The following is a 12,963-nucleotide window of genomic DNA, read 5'->3' as shown; positions in this document are numbered from 1 at the left end:
GCAGATGAAGGCTGTGGCTAAGATGCTTGCCTTTCACTATCCTTGCATGGGAGTGCCTTATGGTGGTACCTCTTCTGACCTAAAACAGTGGAGTTGCTTATTTGGGGATCATGGCAAGTACCCTCAGAAGCTTGCTGAAGGAAATAAGCGATTCAGACATTTCTATTCAGTTGCAATGCTTGTCTTGGCAGAAGTAGAATATTCAGTAGATGGCAGTACACAGAACAGAACTTCTGTGCTTATTGAGCTTGCAGTGAAGGATGTGAGAGACCCAAGGCTTGATAAAGGGGGGGGAAAGGATTGGGAAAGTGTACCAAGCCACCGGAGGTCCAGGCAAAGGTAAATCCTGTAGTTCAGGAAGGTCTGTGAATAGCTGGCTTGAATCCCATTTGGAAGAAAGGCAGGATATAAATCCCATAAATAAATAAATAGCTTGCAGTTGCCAGGTTCAACTCTAAAAGGCCAACAACATCTGATCTAGCCTAGCATGGTGTTTGAGCACTGATATCTCTTGTCTCAAGCAAGGAATGGCTCTGAAGCCAAATTAACTGGACTCTGCAAAAGATGAAGAAGAAGCCTGCCTGAACTTAGTGGCCAAAGTTATGTTTGTTTAAGGACAACAGGAACTTAACATTTCCATTAGCAATGTGGTGAGAAAGATAACATGAGCTTATGGAGATCAGGTCTAGGGACGTGCGTCTTCATTCAGACTGTTAGCGCGGACGATGCTGGAATTCTGCCAGTATTGTCTAGTGTTTAAAAGAACAGTAGTTGCAAGCTTTGGCAGTGGAAATTCATGGTCAGTGGATGATAAGGGTTGCTCTTAGGAGCAGCTTGCCCTTCCAGCCCAGAGAGAGGGGAAGGGAGCACTGTTTGCAAAGGAAGCATTCTTCATGCGCCTTTATCCAGGATAAGGGAGACAGCTGAGACTAGTGTGTACGGTGCCCTTTTAAAGGGGGAAAATGCACTTCTGCCTAATTTTGACTCCGTAAATTATGCCAGTGTAGTGATGTGCATATCTGGTACACATGGGCTTTTTAGGGCTGTAGGAAACAAAGAGTTCTGTTTAACAAGGCACCTTCTGAGCACTGAAAGTGTTTCTGCCTCCAGCACCCTCCTCACTTTGTGGTAATTGTCATTAAAATTTCCAAGATTGGCCATAAAACTGTTGAACTGTTGTCCCTCTAGATCAGTGTTCCCCAAACTTTGGTCTTCAGATGCTTTGGACTTCAGCTCTCATAATTTTTGACTGTTGACTAGTCTAGCTGGGTTCCCCAAACTTTGGTCTTCAGATGCTTTGGACTTCAGCTCTCATAATTTTTGACTGTTGACTAGTCTAGCTGGGAGTTGAAGTCCCAAACAACTGATGGACCAAAGTTTGGGGACCACTGCTCTAGATAAACGTTGGCTGAGGATAATGGGAATTGTAGACCAATCCATCACTTATACTATTGTCTTTTGTCAACCAAAAAACTGTGGAGTTGTACAGTGGGCCTTTGGTATCCGCTGGGATTTGGTTCCAAGACTCCCTGTGGATAACAAAATCCATGGATGCTCAAGTCCCATTAAATACAACGGTGTGGTGAAATGGTGTCCCTTATATAGCAGCAAAATGGAGGTTTGCTTTTTGGAATTTATATCTTTTGGGAATATTTTCAAGCCATGGATAGTTGAATCCGTGGGGGGGAAAAACATGGACAGGACAGGTTGACTGTGTACTTTTTGAAAGCGGAGTAAGCAAATAAAAGCTGCTCCCCTTCACAGCATGAGCAAGAGCATTCACATCTCTATACCGCTTATCATACAATTCTGCTAGACAACAATAAGTCTTAAAATGGGTGGGAAACTTTGGCTTTCAAAGGATGAACTGAAACCCCCATCTTGGATATTTCACCATGCCAGCTAGGGTCTGGGGGAGATGTAATTCAGTACCTTCCAAGCCACAGGTTAAGTCCTTGGGCAGGTGGGTTCTTGTGCTTGAGAAAAGAAGCTTCTCCCAAGCTGACGTCAACAACAGAGACACTTCTTTTCCCCCAAAAGCACAACCACACCCTTTCTCCAGCCTGGGAACTGCAAGCCATAGCCTAGCCCTGCGGCAAAAGTACTCTGCCCAGTTGGCATGCTGAACGGCAGAAGCGAGACAGAACTTGTGGGGATGTCAGTCTTTTCCAAGGCTGGCGTCTCAAGTCTTTGGTGAGGCATGGCATGAATTTAGGCTTGCCCCTTTCCCTGTCCACACTAAGCTGTGGTGCAGTGTTGTTTTTCCCCCCCAATGAGTATCTTGAGTTTGAAAGAGTTTGGATGCAAGCTACAGGAAAAGAGATTCCACCTTAACATTAGGATGAACTTCCTGACAGGGCTGTTCGACAGTGGAACACACTGCCTTGGAGTGTGATAGTCTCCTTTGGAGGTCTTTCAGCAGAAGCTGGATGGCCATCTGTCTGGATGCTTTTTGAGTTCCTGCATGGCAGAATGGGGTTGGACAGGATGGCCCTTGGCATCTCTGCCAACTCATGATTCTAAGTGCCCGTTTGGAGGGGTTGGGAAAGGCCTCTGAGCCACGTGGAAAAGCAAGCTGGGGCCGGAAGCTCTTGCAAGGCCAGGGCGGCCAGTTTTGCCTGGTGACTTCAGGCAGGAAACATGAAGCCTGATTAGTTCCAGGCCCCAGAAGACATTCTTTCCTTGCTGAGTTCAGCCACAGAGAGGAGGGGAGGGGAGGCCTGCAGCCCCACTGGGAGAGCCGCGTTGCTAACAGGGACCTGGGGCTCGGTACAGGCCTGCTCTTGCAGCCGGCACAATGCTTTCTATTCTCTCTCCATAACAACATGCTCACAGGTAGCCAATATGGAGGGAGAGGCTTCACATGGTGCAGATGGAGGAGACAACCCCCTTGCCTAACCAAGCTTTCCTTTCTCTTTAGCAGAGTATGGTTAGCATAAAGGCTAATCATTTGGGGGGGAAATTACAATGCGTGAAAGATGCATAAGCTCAGCAATACAGTAACTAAAGTTAAGCTCCTATCATAATAGAAAAGTAAAGCTGATACCCATATGAATGTACAATTACCGGGTGGATCTTCCCAGGGAAAGCATTGTACGGACACAGGGATTTGGGAGCATTTTGGGAAGCAGCACCTAAAAGGGGAGCTTGCAAGAACTGAAATGGCCAAAGCATGTGCAAGGATGTGCTTCAGGTTAAACACTTCCGAGCCACAAGCAGGATCCGCTGGAGGGAGGGAGACAGCAAGAATATTTCTAAAATAATAAAATAAAAGCTTTATTTATACCCTGCTTCTCTGTCCAAAGACAACTGTTGCAGCTTACAGTTCTGCTAGATTTAAATGTCTTTTTATCACACTCTCTCTTTTACTTTACTCATAAAATAGTCTGGCCTAAGGGAAGCAAGTGGTTGTGTGTCATAGGCCAGACCTGGTGACTAAGTGATGATGCGAACATGGCTTCATCCAGATCACACTAATCCAGAGCTGGACAACTGTGGCCTTCCACATGTTGGACTTCAGCTCCAATAACTTCTCACCATGTTCTGTTAGATATGGCTAATAGGGCCTTCTGTTTCAACATGTTGCCTGCCCCTCGGCAGCAAATCCCAAACTTTGATCCTCCAGGTGTTTTGGACTTCAACTCCCAAAAACCTCAGTCACCATAGCCAAGAGCCAAGAATCCTGGGAGTTGAAGTCTAAAACACCTGGAGGACCAAAGTTTGGAAACCGCTTTGTTACACTGGGCTGGCTCTTACCCATTAGCTTTACTTAAAGCAGCCTGAACTGGGACATAAAGTCTTCCCGTCGATAACCTGCTCTCTTTAAATCAGTGATTCCCAAAGTTTTGTCTTCAAGGTGTTTTGGACTTCCAACTCTAGAAGCCTCACCAGCGTGAACAACGTTCAGCAATTCGGGGAGCTGAAGTCAAAAATATCTGGGAGAACAAAGTTTGGGAACCACTGCTTCGAATGTCCACATTGCTACATCAGATGTACGTCTCCATACCAAAAGGCCCTTTCCCCATCCCTATAGATGTCTAATGTAGATGCAGAAACCAAGCCCTTGTTCTCAAAGCATCTTTATTAAATTTATATAAAAACACAATAATTAAAAAAACCCAAAAGCCCAAACATCCTAAAAAAGAAAATGTAAGTTCCTACGTCTCCCGTCCCCCTGGGGAACACATGTTCCTCTCCCTGCCCACCTCCCTTGTGGAGCTGGGGGGAAATCACATAGAGGAACAGGTCGATATTGCTAAAAAGGTGTCCAGATGGGTTTGATTATCAAAGCATTCCAAAAAAAGGAGCATCTTCCCACTCTTTCAAAGGGGGGAATCAAGGATTCTCCACCAGCCCTCCCTCTTCCAACCCAGCATAGCCAGAGTTTCAATGACAAACTCCCCAAAGAGGAAGGGAGGGCTGCGACGATGGGCGATCTCTGGCCACCGGTTCACTTCTTCTGGGGGGTGCTTAGTTTTTGCATTCCACGGATTTTATCTAGCAGATCTGCCACAAAAACCTAGAAAGTGGAAAAGTCGGTGTCAGCACTAAGGAACAGCACTATTTCCAGGAACAAAATCGGACGAGGCTTGTGCATCTCACTCATCCACACCCGTATTGCTGCAAGAAACAAGCTGTCCCCAAATTCAATTGTGTCTGACATAGATGCAAAATTACCATGGAAAACTTGCTACCATAACATATATATATACACCATACATAATTTAGAGGGCAGTAAAGAATGTTTCAAGAACCAGTATGGGGTAGTGGTTTGAGTGTTGGGCTATGACTCCAGAGACAAGGGCTTGATTCTTCGCTCAGCCATGAAACCCACTTGGACAAGTCTCAGCCTCCGGGGAAGGCAATGGCAAACTCCCTCTGAACAAATCTTGCCAAGAAAACCCCATGATAGGGTTCCCATAAGTCAGAAACGACTTGAAGGCAAACAACAACAAATAAAGCTTTGTGCATGTGTGTGGCATACTTGTGGCATTGCCTCTACAAACCAGACATTCTGGATTCAAGATCTTGAAGATGACGTGAGATGGGGAACCCAGTATCCCAACACACTGCGAGTCCCAACTAGACTTGGATTGGAACGCCTTCACCAATGCTGTGTGTGTGTGTTTCTTAGTTCCTAACCAGATTCAGGGCTCATCCCACCTCAGTGTCTTACTCCGAACAACAAATAAAGCTTTGTGCATGCATGTCACACAGTGGTGGCATCGCCTCCACAAACAAGACATCCTACCTCTGGTTACAAGATGCTGAAGACAAGAAGAGATGGAGAACCCAGTATCCCAACACACACTGGAGAGCTTCCAGAGGCATTTGGATGGTGACATAGCCTTGTACAGTACAGTATTCACAGAGTACAGTACTCAAAGAGTACTCATACAGTTGGGGAGCCCACTCCGGAGTTAACATCTACTGGTAACAAACAGGGCGGATAATCTTTCTAACCTACTTGGAAGCTTTCTAGATGCCTCTGTTGGAAGGCAAAGTCTCGAAGCCTACACCACAAACTTTTGGATCTGACCCAGCAAGGTGGATCCTGTCTGGTCTTAACTGGTGACAAGATCTTGCAAATCAAATGACCTTGTGCAAAACAACAGCTTTGACATCCTCCCTTCACCGCCCCCACGAACCCCCCTGCTTTTGTGAGAAGGACAGATCAGGGCTCCTAACAGATGCTGGAGGGACAAGAGTTGGCTCCCTGCTGGGAGACGGATGGAGAAGGAGGCAGACACAGCTGCTGTTCTTTCCCCTTTGCTTCCCAGGCACAACAGCTGCTAGGCAAAGACTTAAGACCCTTGGGGCATACCTCCCTTGCCTTGTGGGCAGGGGATGGGAAAAGGCATGGGAGCCATAGTTTGCCACAGGACAAGGTAGCGCTGCAGACAACTCACCTCTGTGGGCTTGTAACAGTCGACAAGTAGCTCCTGTTTGGGGAAAAAGAGGGAGGCAAAAAATTCAGACGGAGGCTCTTCCAGATTTGGTTCACTGTGTGATGAAATTTTAACAAAACAATCCTGGGCCACCTTGCATCATATTTTGTGACCCAATAAAAGGCATCAGGGTGCAGTAAAGCTACTTTTGTTGGATTATACCTACTGCTATGGCACCTTGTGGATTCTGGGAAATTGAATCCAAAAACTCCTGATTATTATTATGTGAATTGTCTTGCATGTGTTCCTTCTGGCTATTTATAAATATTATTATTATTATTGTCGTTATTATTATTATTATTATTTCCTCCATTTTAAATAAGAAGCCAGCCAGGACACTGGTCTCTCTGCTGACCAGATAGGCTTCCATTATGCCATGGCATCCGTTGCTCCCAAACAATGTGCCAACCTAAAGTGGAAATGGCCGTCCATGAGAGAAGGGACTTTGTCCCACCCATATATCCCCCTTTCCTTTGCTCCTACCTTCACCCGGGCGCTCCGAGACTCGTCACTTTCCATGTCCAGGAGTTCATCAACATCTATTTCTAATTCTGGTATCTCTTCTTCCTGCAAAGAAACCCAAAATGCAATTCACTTCTGTTCAATCAAGTGACGGTGGAGCTGGAGTATGACAAAGAGTCTTGCACTTAGGACATTAATAATAATAATAATAATAATAATAATAATAATAATAATAATATGTATTTATAGCCCGCCTTTCACGAGGAATCAAAGCAGGTTACAACATCGAAGAAACATTGTCCTATGGGGTCCAAACCTTCATGGTTGGCAATGGTTAAGGAAATTAGGCATTCAAAGAAAAAAAAATGTGCTTCTTCAGGTTGTATAGTGAAGGATAACTCTGCTCCATAATGGGGGAACGGGGTGTGTTTGCCACCCTTTATGCCATTTGCAATGGCTGCCTCCATTCACTTTAGAAGGTTACAATGGAGGAGCCAATAGGTGCCATTAATCCTCTCTCCCCACATTACTTGGGGAGCATGAGTCTGATATGTAGGAATAAAGCATGACCTGGACTCCTGGATGGAGAAGCAGCAAATATTAAGAAGCTGTTGTCATAGAAGAAAGACGTCTTAGAGTTTCTGCACTACTTGGGTCTAATCGCACAATCCCTAGTTGTGCAGATACAAGTTGTGCAGGCTAGATTTAAACTGTGTAGACTCTTCACATTAGAAACAATCCCGTTTAACTGCCATGGCTCAATGCTATGGGATCCTGGGATTTGTCATTTTGTGAGCTATTTAGGCATCCCTGGTGCTGCAACCAACTACAAATCCTGGGACCCCACAGCATTGAGCCATGGCAGTTAAAGCGGTGTCAAAGTGCATTCTTTCTGCAATGCAGAGGAGACCTTGGATCGGGTTGCCCAAAAACCTACAAGGTCAGGAGCCTGTTGTCAGTCTACATGTACATAGGCCTGAATCTTTTTGGTTAGTCCCAACTGACTCAACTGTTGTGAATGGGTGAGTCAACACAACTGTAAATCCCACTGATGCAATGAGTCCACACAAGTTGGGCAACCAAAAGATTCAGGCCATTGTCTCTCTTATCTGCCAATCTCTTTTGTTAAAATCCGCCTTGGGGAGCAGCAAACTTTCCATCCCGCTCTTGCGATGACAGTCCCTTCCCTTCACCCAATTTTTTTCTGGGTTCAGTCCTAATGGACCTCTATGGCAAAATGCAAGGTGAAGAGCAGATTTCACCACTTTGAGAGTGCAGGCAAGGGCATGCCATTTTAAATGTGCTTCTGTTTTTAAAACATGTAGCAGAAAGATCTAGAGACACACCACTCCAAAATAGTACGGACTAGTTCTGCTCCTAGGCCTCAATCCTGGACTCAATAACCCTTTTATTGTTGTGTGCCTTCAAGTACTATCCGACTTATGGCAACCCCAAGGCAAACCTATCCTGGCACTTTTCTTCAGAGGGGGTTTGCCACTGCCATCCTCTGAGGCTGAGAACATGGGACTTGCCTATGGTCACCTAGTGGGTTTCATGGCCAAGCTGGGATTTGAACCCTGGTCTCCAGCATAGTCCGATGCTCAAACCGCTATGCCATGCTGGCTATGCCAATGACCCTACTACTCAATAACCCCACGGAGATCATGCCCACCATCTGGAAGATGGGAGGTTGTTCCAGTTTGCAGGCTCTACAGCTGTGCCCTTCAGTTCCCATCAGCTTCTGCTAGTAGAGATGAATGACAGGAATAGTACTTCATCGACATAAGCTTTTAATGGTTAAAAATATGTCTATTAGTGCTTGGAATGATTAAGAAGATACCCATTAGAGGGTAGTATATAGGTATGGCTTCAGAACATAGAGATCTTTGCTTGGTGGGTGCGGGGAAGAGAACGGACAGCCGCCGCCGTTTTGGAAGCCATAAAATAATACTCCTCACCCAGGATGGAAAACTGCTTCAAGGTAGGAATCGGATGCCTTGTGGATAGCTTAGCAAAGCCGACCCAAGGCATTTGGACACTTGAAGACAAGACAAGATGGCAAACCATCCCATATCCACAAAACGGGTACTTTGGTTGGGCCGACCAAAATGCACAAGATATATGTTGCGAGCTTTGAAAGCTTTCAACATAGCCCACATCCACAAAACCGGGAGGCTTTTGTCAAGCCAACCAAAATGCACATGTTGCATGTAAAGTCGGCCCTTCTTATACATGGATTTTTTATCCACGGATTCAAACATCCATGGTTTGAAAATGTTTAAAAAAAAGTATAAATTTCAAATATCAAACCTTGATTTTCCATTTTGTATAAGGGACACCATTTTGCTATGTCATTATATTTAATGGGACTTGAGCGTCGGTGGATTTTGTTATCCACGGGGGATCTTGGAACCAAACCCCAGCAGATAACAAGGATCCACTGTATATTGTGCACTGTGGTTGGCCCAATAAAAATATCCCTGTTTTGTGGATTTGGGGTATTATTGCAATGAAATAAGTTAATGAATAAATAAATAATACTTTGCTATATGGCATGCTATAGTGGTTGAAGCGTTGGACTAGGGCACTGGGAGACCAGGGTTCAAATCCCGGTTTGACCATGCAAACCCACTGGGTGACTTTGAGCAAATCACACTCTCTCGGCCCCAGAAGATGGCCATGGCAAACCCTGTCTGAAGAAACATGCCAAGAAAATCCTGTTATAGGGTCACCATGAGTCGGAAACAACTTGAAGGCACATCACAACAATATGAGCATCACATATTAACTGGATCATTTCTGCCATGTGAATGCAGCCATAGTTAATTGTGAAAACAGCCTCTCCAAAATCTCCCAAACAGATTCTTGTCTGTGAAGACCCCAATACAATGGTGGCCAGATTCTGTGCAAAATTCGCAATCGCCTCCGCAGTAGACTACTCCTGTCTTGCTATACTAGAATCTGAAAGGATAGATTAAATATTATCTTTAACCTGCGTTTTTACCTTCTTTTATTCCGTATCCCTTTTGGCACCTGTGCTGGTCTATGATCGTAATAAAAGATTCTCTTCTATTCTGCAGATCTTAAATCAAGACCGAACAGATGCATCAACCCAGGTTTTCACGAAACACAAAAAACAGGGGACCCTCCAGCAGCGTGCAATAAGCCCAGCTTAGCGGATCTTGCACAATGTCTGCTAGGAGCCAGCCTGACCCATGCGCTCATGTGCCTCCTCCTATGGCTCTGGAGTTCTTTCTCACACTAGTAACAAGGCAAGCCATTGAAGGATCTTATTAAGCAGCAGAGGTATGTTTTTGGCAGCCAAACAGGGACAAAGGTAAGGAGGTCGCCCGCCCCCTCCTTTCCCAAGGCTGGCATTTATGACTTCCCTGGCTCATAGTCAACAAGTATGCGCTTGGGAAGGTGGAGCAGCAGCAGCTTTGGAAAGCTTCTTTGGCTAAGCTTTTCGGCCGCCTTGACCAGCTACTTACTGTTCCATTAGCCAGCTCCAACACAAGGCCCATATGGCCAACTAAATCGTCCTTCCACCCAGCCACCCCATGACTGCCAATATAGGCACTGCGAGGGTTTTTCTTTTTGTCTGTCTGCCAGATGGCATTGGGTGGCACAAAGTTGGTACAGTGGGTATCCCCTGGGGTTTGGTTCCAGGACCCTCCGCAGATAGCAAAATCTATGAACGCTCATATTCATAGCAAAATCCATGGATGCTCAAGTCCCATTAAATGCAATGCAATGACAAAATGGTGTCCCTTATATCAAATGGACAAGGTTTGCTTTTTTGGGGTGTGTGTGTGTGTGTGTGTGTGTGTGTGTGTGTGTATATATATATATATATATATAGTGGGTCCTTGGTATTTGCTGGGGTTTGGTTCTAGGACCCTCAGTCGGTAACAAAATTCATGGATTTTCAAGTCCACTAAATACAATGCCATAGGAAAATGGTGTCCCTTATATCAAATGGACAAATCAAGGTTTACTTTTTGGAACACTACTTTTTTTTACCAGAAAGACTACCTCTCTAGGAATCTCTAGATCCTCCAGCGCAACTCTATGGTCAATTTCCAGCAGAATTTCTCTGGAGAGCCTAGAGACAACCTATTAATCAAAACCATGAATTATCAAAACCGCAGAAGTCAAAGCTGCAAATGTGGCGGGCCGACCGGAGACTCAAGTCTTGTGTTCAAATGTTGCCTCAGGGGCAGGTTCAATGCTTCCAATCCCATTACACCTCACCACACTTTGTGTAGAAGCGACAAAAGTTGCAAGCATGGAGGGGGGGAGCGTAACCCGCTTTTCCTCTTTGTTTGCAACATAATCTCATTATGTCTTAAGGGTTAGGCAACGAGAATCCTACAGAGCTAAGAAGAGGAGGAGAAAATCCCTCTATTAAAGCAGCTGCTCTTCTCCAGCGACAGCTGCACCAGCCGCCCGGGGCCATGCATTCAAATCCGGTTCTTCCAAATCCGGAGTCACACACCCTACCAAAAGGCCCAAAGGGGGAACAAGACTCCCAACCACTCCTGCATCCCATCCCCAGTTCACATCCCCCTTCACGATCAGAAGAAAGAAAATTAGGATCTGGGGGTAGGAAGGGAGGGAACTCGAACTCGGGTTACTCTAGTATGGCCTACTCTAAGGGCCCCACAAAGGCCTGGACACCTAATGACCTTAAGTGACCTTCATCACAAGTTTAAGAAGAAAGATGCAAGGTAGCCATGCACCCAGCACCCACTTTTTCAGCCTTTAGGGTGGAAAGGGGAGAATTTGAATAGAAGGGCATCCTTCCATTGGCTTTTAGGGCCTTGAGGACCTTGAGATGAGAGAGAAGGTTATATGAAGGGGAGATGGGACATTTTGAGGGCATGGGGCCCGTTGCATTGCAAAAGCCCACCGATGGAAAAGAATGCCACCTTGGGGGGGAAAGGCAACTGTAATAATGCCTGGGAGCGGAGCTCTGGTGCCAAAACCAACTGTAGATCCCAGAATCCCATAGCATGGAGCCAGGGCAGTTAAAGTGGGGTCAAACCGGATTGTTTCGGCAGTGTGGATACAGCCTTAGTCTGGAAAACCAGTGGGCAAAGGGATCTAAGTAGCCCCTTTGAGACTTGCTGGAAGAAAGAATCTGGTGGCATGAGCTTTCCTAGACTTATGCAGGGGTTCTGCCCCAAATGTATGGGTTGAAGTGGGTTATGCATGGAGTATGCATGGGTTATGCAGGGAAAATGCCCTAGAGGCATGGGGTGGAGTGGGTTTTGCATGACCCATGCAGCATGGGAGTATGCATGGGTTGTAGTGGGTTATGCATGGGGTATGCCTCAGCTGAATGGGGTAGAGTGGATTATGCATGGGGCATGAATGGGGTTGAGTGGGTTATGCATGGACTATGCCTCAGATGCATGGGGTGGAATGGGGTATGCATGGGGTATTCATGGGTTGTGCCTCCAATGCATGGGGTGGAGTGGGAAATCAGAGCACAGGCCTATCTAATCTGGAAGGAGGGTTATGGGGAGTCTTAGGGCTTGTGGGGGTCTTGATATCTGAAGCTTAGAGGGCCGCTGAGGAACACTTTTGAGCCTTTGCACACCCCTCTGCAGCTGGCTCTTGCCTGTGTCTGCCTTCCCTTTGTTCCAGGGCCTTCCTTTGTGCTGCCAGGCGCACATTCTGCCTCCACAGTGGCGCTTGTGCAGGAAATACAAAGAGAGCTCAGTGGAGGGGGGTGCGACTTAAGGGGCAGGAGATTTGTGCTGTGTTGCCCATCCTTTCCTTGGCATTTCACATCTGGGGGCTTCCCTCTCCCCATTTAGACTGGAACCTCCCAGGGGCAGGGGGGGCTTCTTTCTTTGTTTTTGCAAGGGAGTCCAAAAATGTAATATAAAAGCATCGTCCAAGGCAGTTTTAGGGCTGCATTCGAGGTTGGGGGCACAACGTAGGGCATGTCTCCTGGCATTATACGGGCACAAAGTGCATAGTAGGGTGTGCATGTCTGTCTAAAGCAATGCATTTGGTTCTGGAAGTTGTAGGTAGTGGTTTGAGGGTTGGGTTACCACTCTGGAGGTCTGGGTTCAATTCCTGGGTCAAGCATAAAAACCCATTGGGTGAACCTGGGCAAGTCACTCTCTCTCAGCCTCAGAGGAAAGCCAGAGCCAAAGAAACCGGGATGGATTAAAACAAATGACAGTACTGGCCCATAGGGAAACCATACTTGCCCATAGGGAATCATTGGGGAATACTTGCCCAATGATTCTCTATGGGCAAGTATGGTTTCCCTATGGGCCAGTACTGTCATTTGTTTTAGTTAGTAGGGCCCAATAAAACCTTGCCAAGAAAAAACTCCAGAATTGAGTCCCCAGGAACAAAGCCATGGCCCAAGTCACACTCTCTCAACCTCAGAGGAAAACCTTGCCAGGAAAACTCCCATGATCCAGTCCATAAGGAACTTGGGAGTAGGATGTACTAAAATAAATGACACTACTTGCCCATAGGGAAACCATACTTGCCCATAGAGAATCATTGCAGAATACTTGCCCACAGA

At 46.1% G+C, this 12,963-nt stretch overlaps 1 protein-coding gene across 2 annotated transcripts in view; it reads right to left on the bottom strand.

Moving 5' to 3' along the window:
• Positions 1-4,049: 4,049 nt before the first annotated feature.
• The window catches only part of PPP1R14B (protein phosphatase 1 regulatory inhibitor subunit 14B), an 11,018-nt gene continuing 2,104 nt past the window's right edge, over positions 4,050-12,963 (bottom strand). Inside the window, exons 2-4 of one of the 2 annotated variants that reach the window (XM_042439174.1) lie at positions 6,432-6,515; positions 5,910-5,942; positions 4,050-4,519 (exon numbers count right to left, since the gene is read on the bottom strand). In XM_042439174.1, coding sequence (XP_042295108.1) covers positions 4,451-4,519; positions 5,910-5,942; positions 6,432-6,515 — 186 coding nt within the window. In that variant the 3' untranslated portion in view covers positions 4,050-4,450. The remainder of the gene's footprint in view (positions 4,520-5,909; positions 5,943-6,431; positions 6,516-12,963) is intronic. The other variant, XM_042439175.1, reaches the window with a different exon arrangement.

This window comes from Sceloporus undulatus, chromosome 9 (assembly GCF_019175285.1).
Source record: "Sceloporus undulatus isolate JIND9_A2432 ecotype Alabama chromosome 9, SceUnd_v1.1, whole genome shotgun sequence".
NCBI classification, from domain to species: Eukaryota; Metazoa; Chordata; class Lepidosauria; order Squamata; family Phrynosomatidae; genus Sceloporus; species Sceloporus undulatus.
This window is presented reverse-complemented; position numbering and strand designations above follow the sequence as displayed.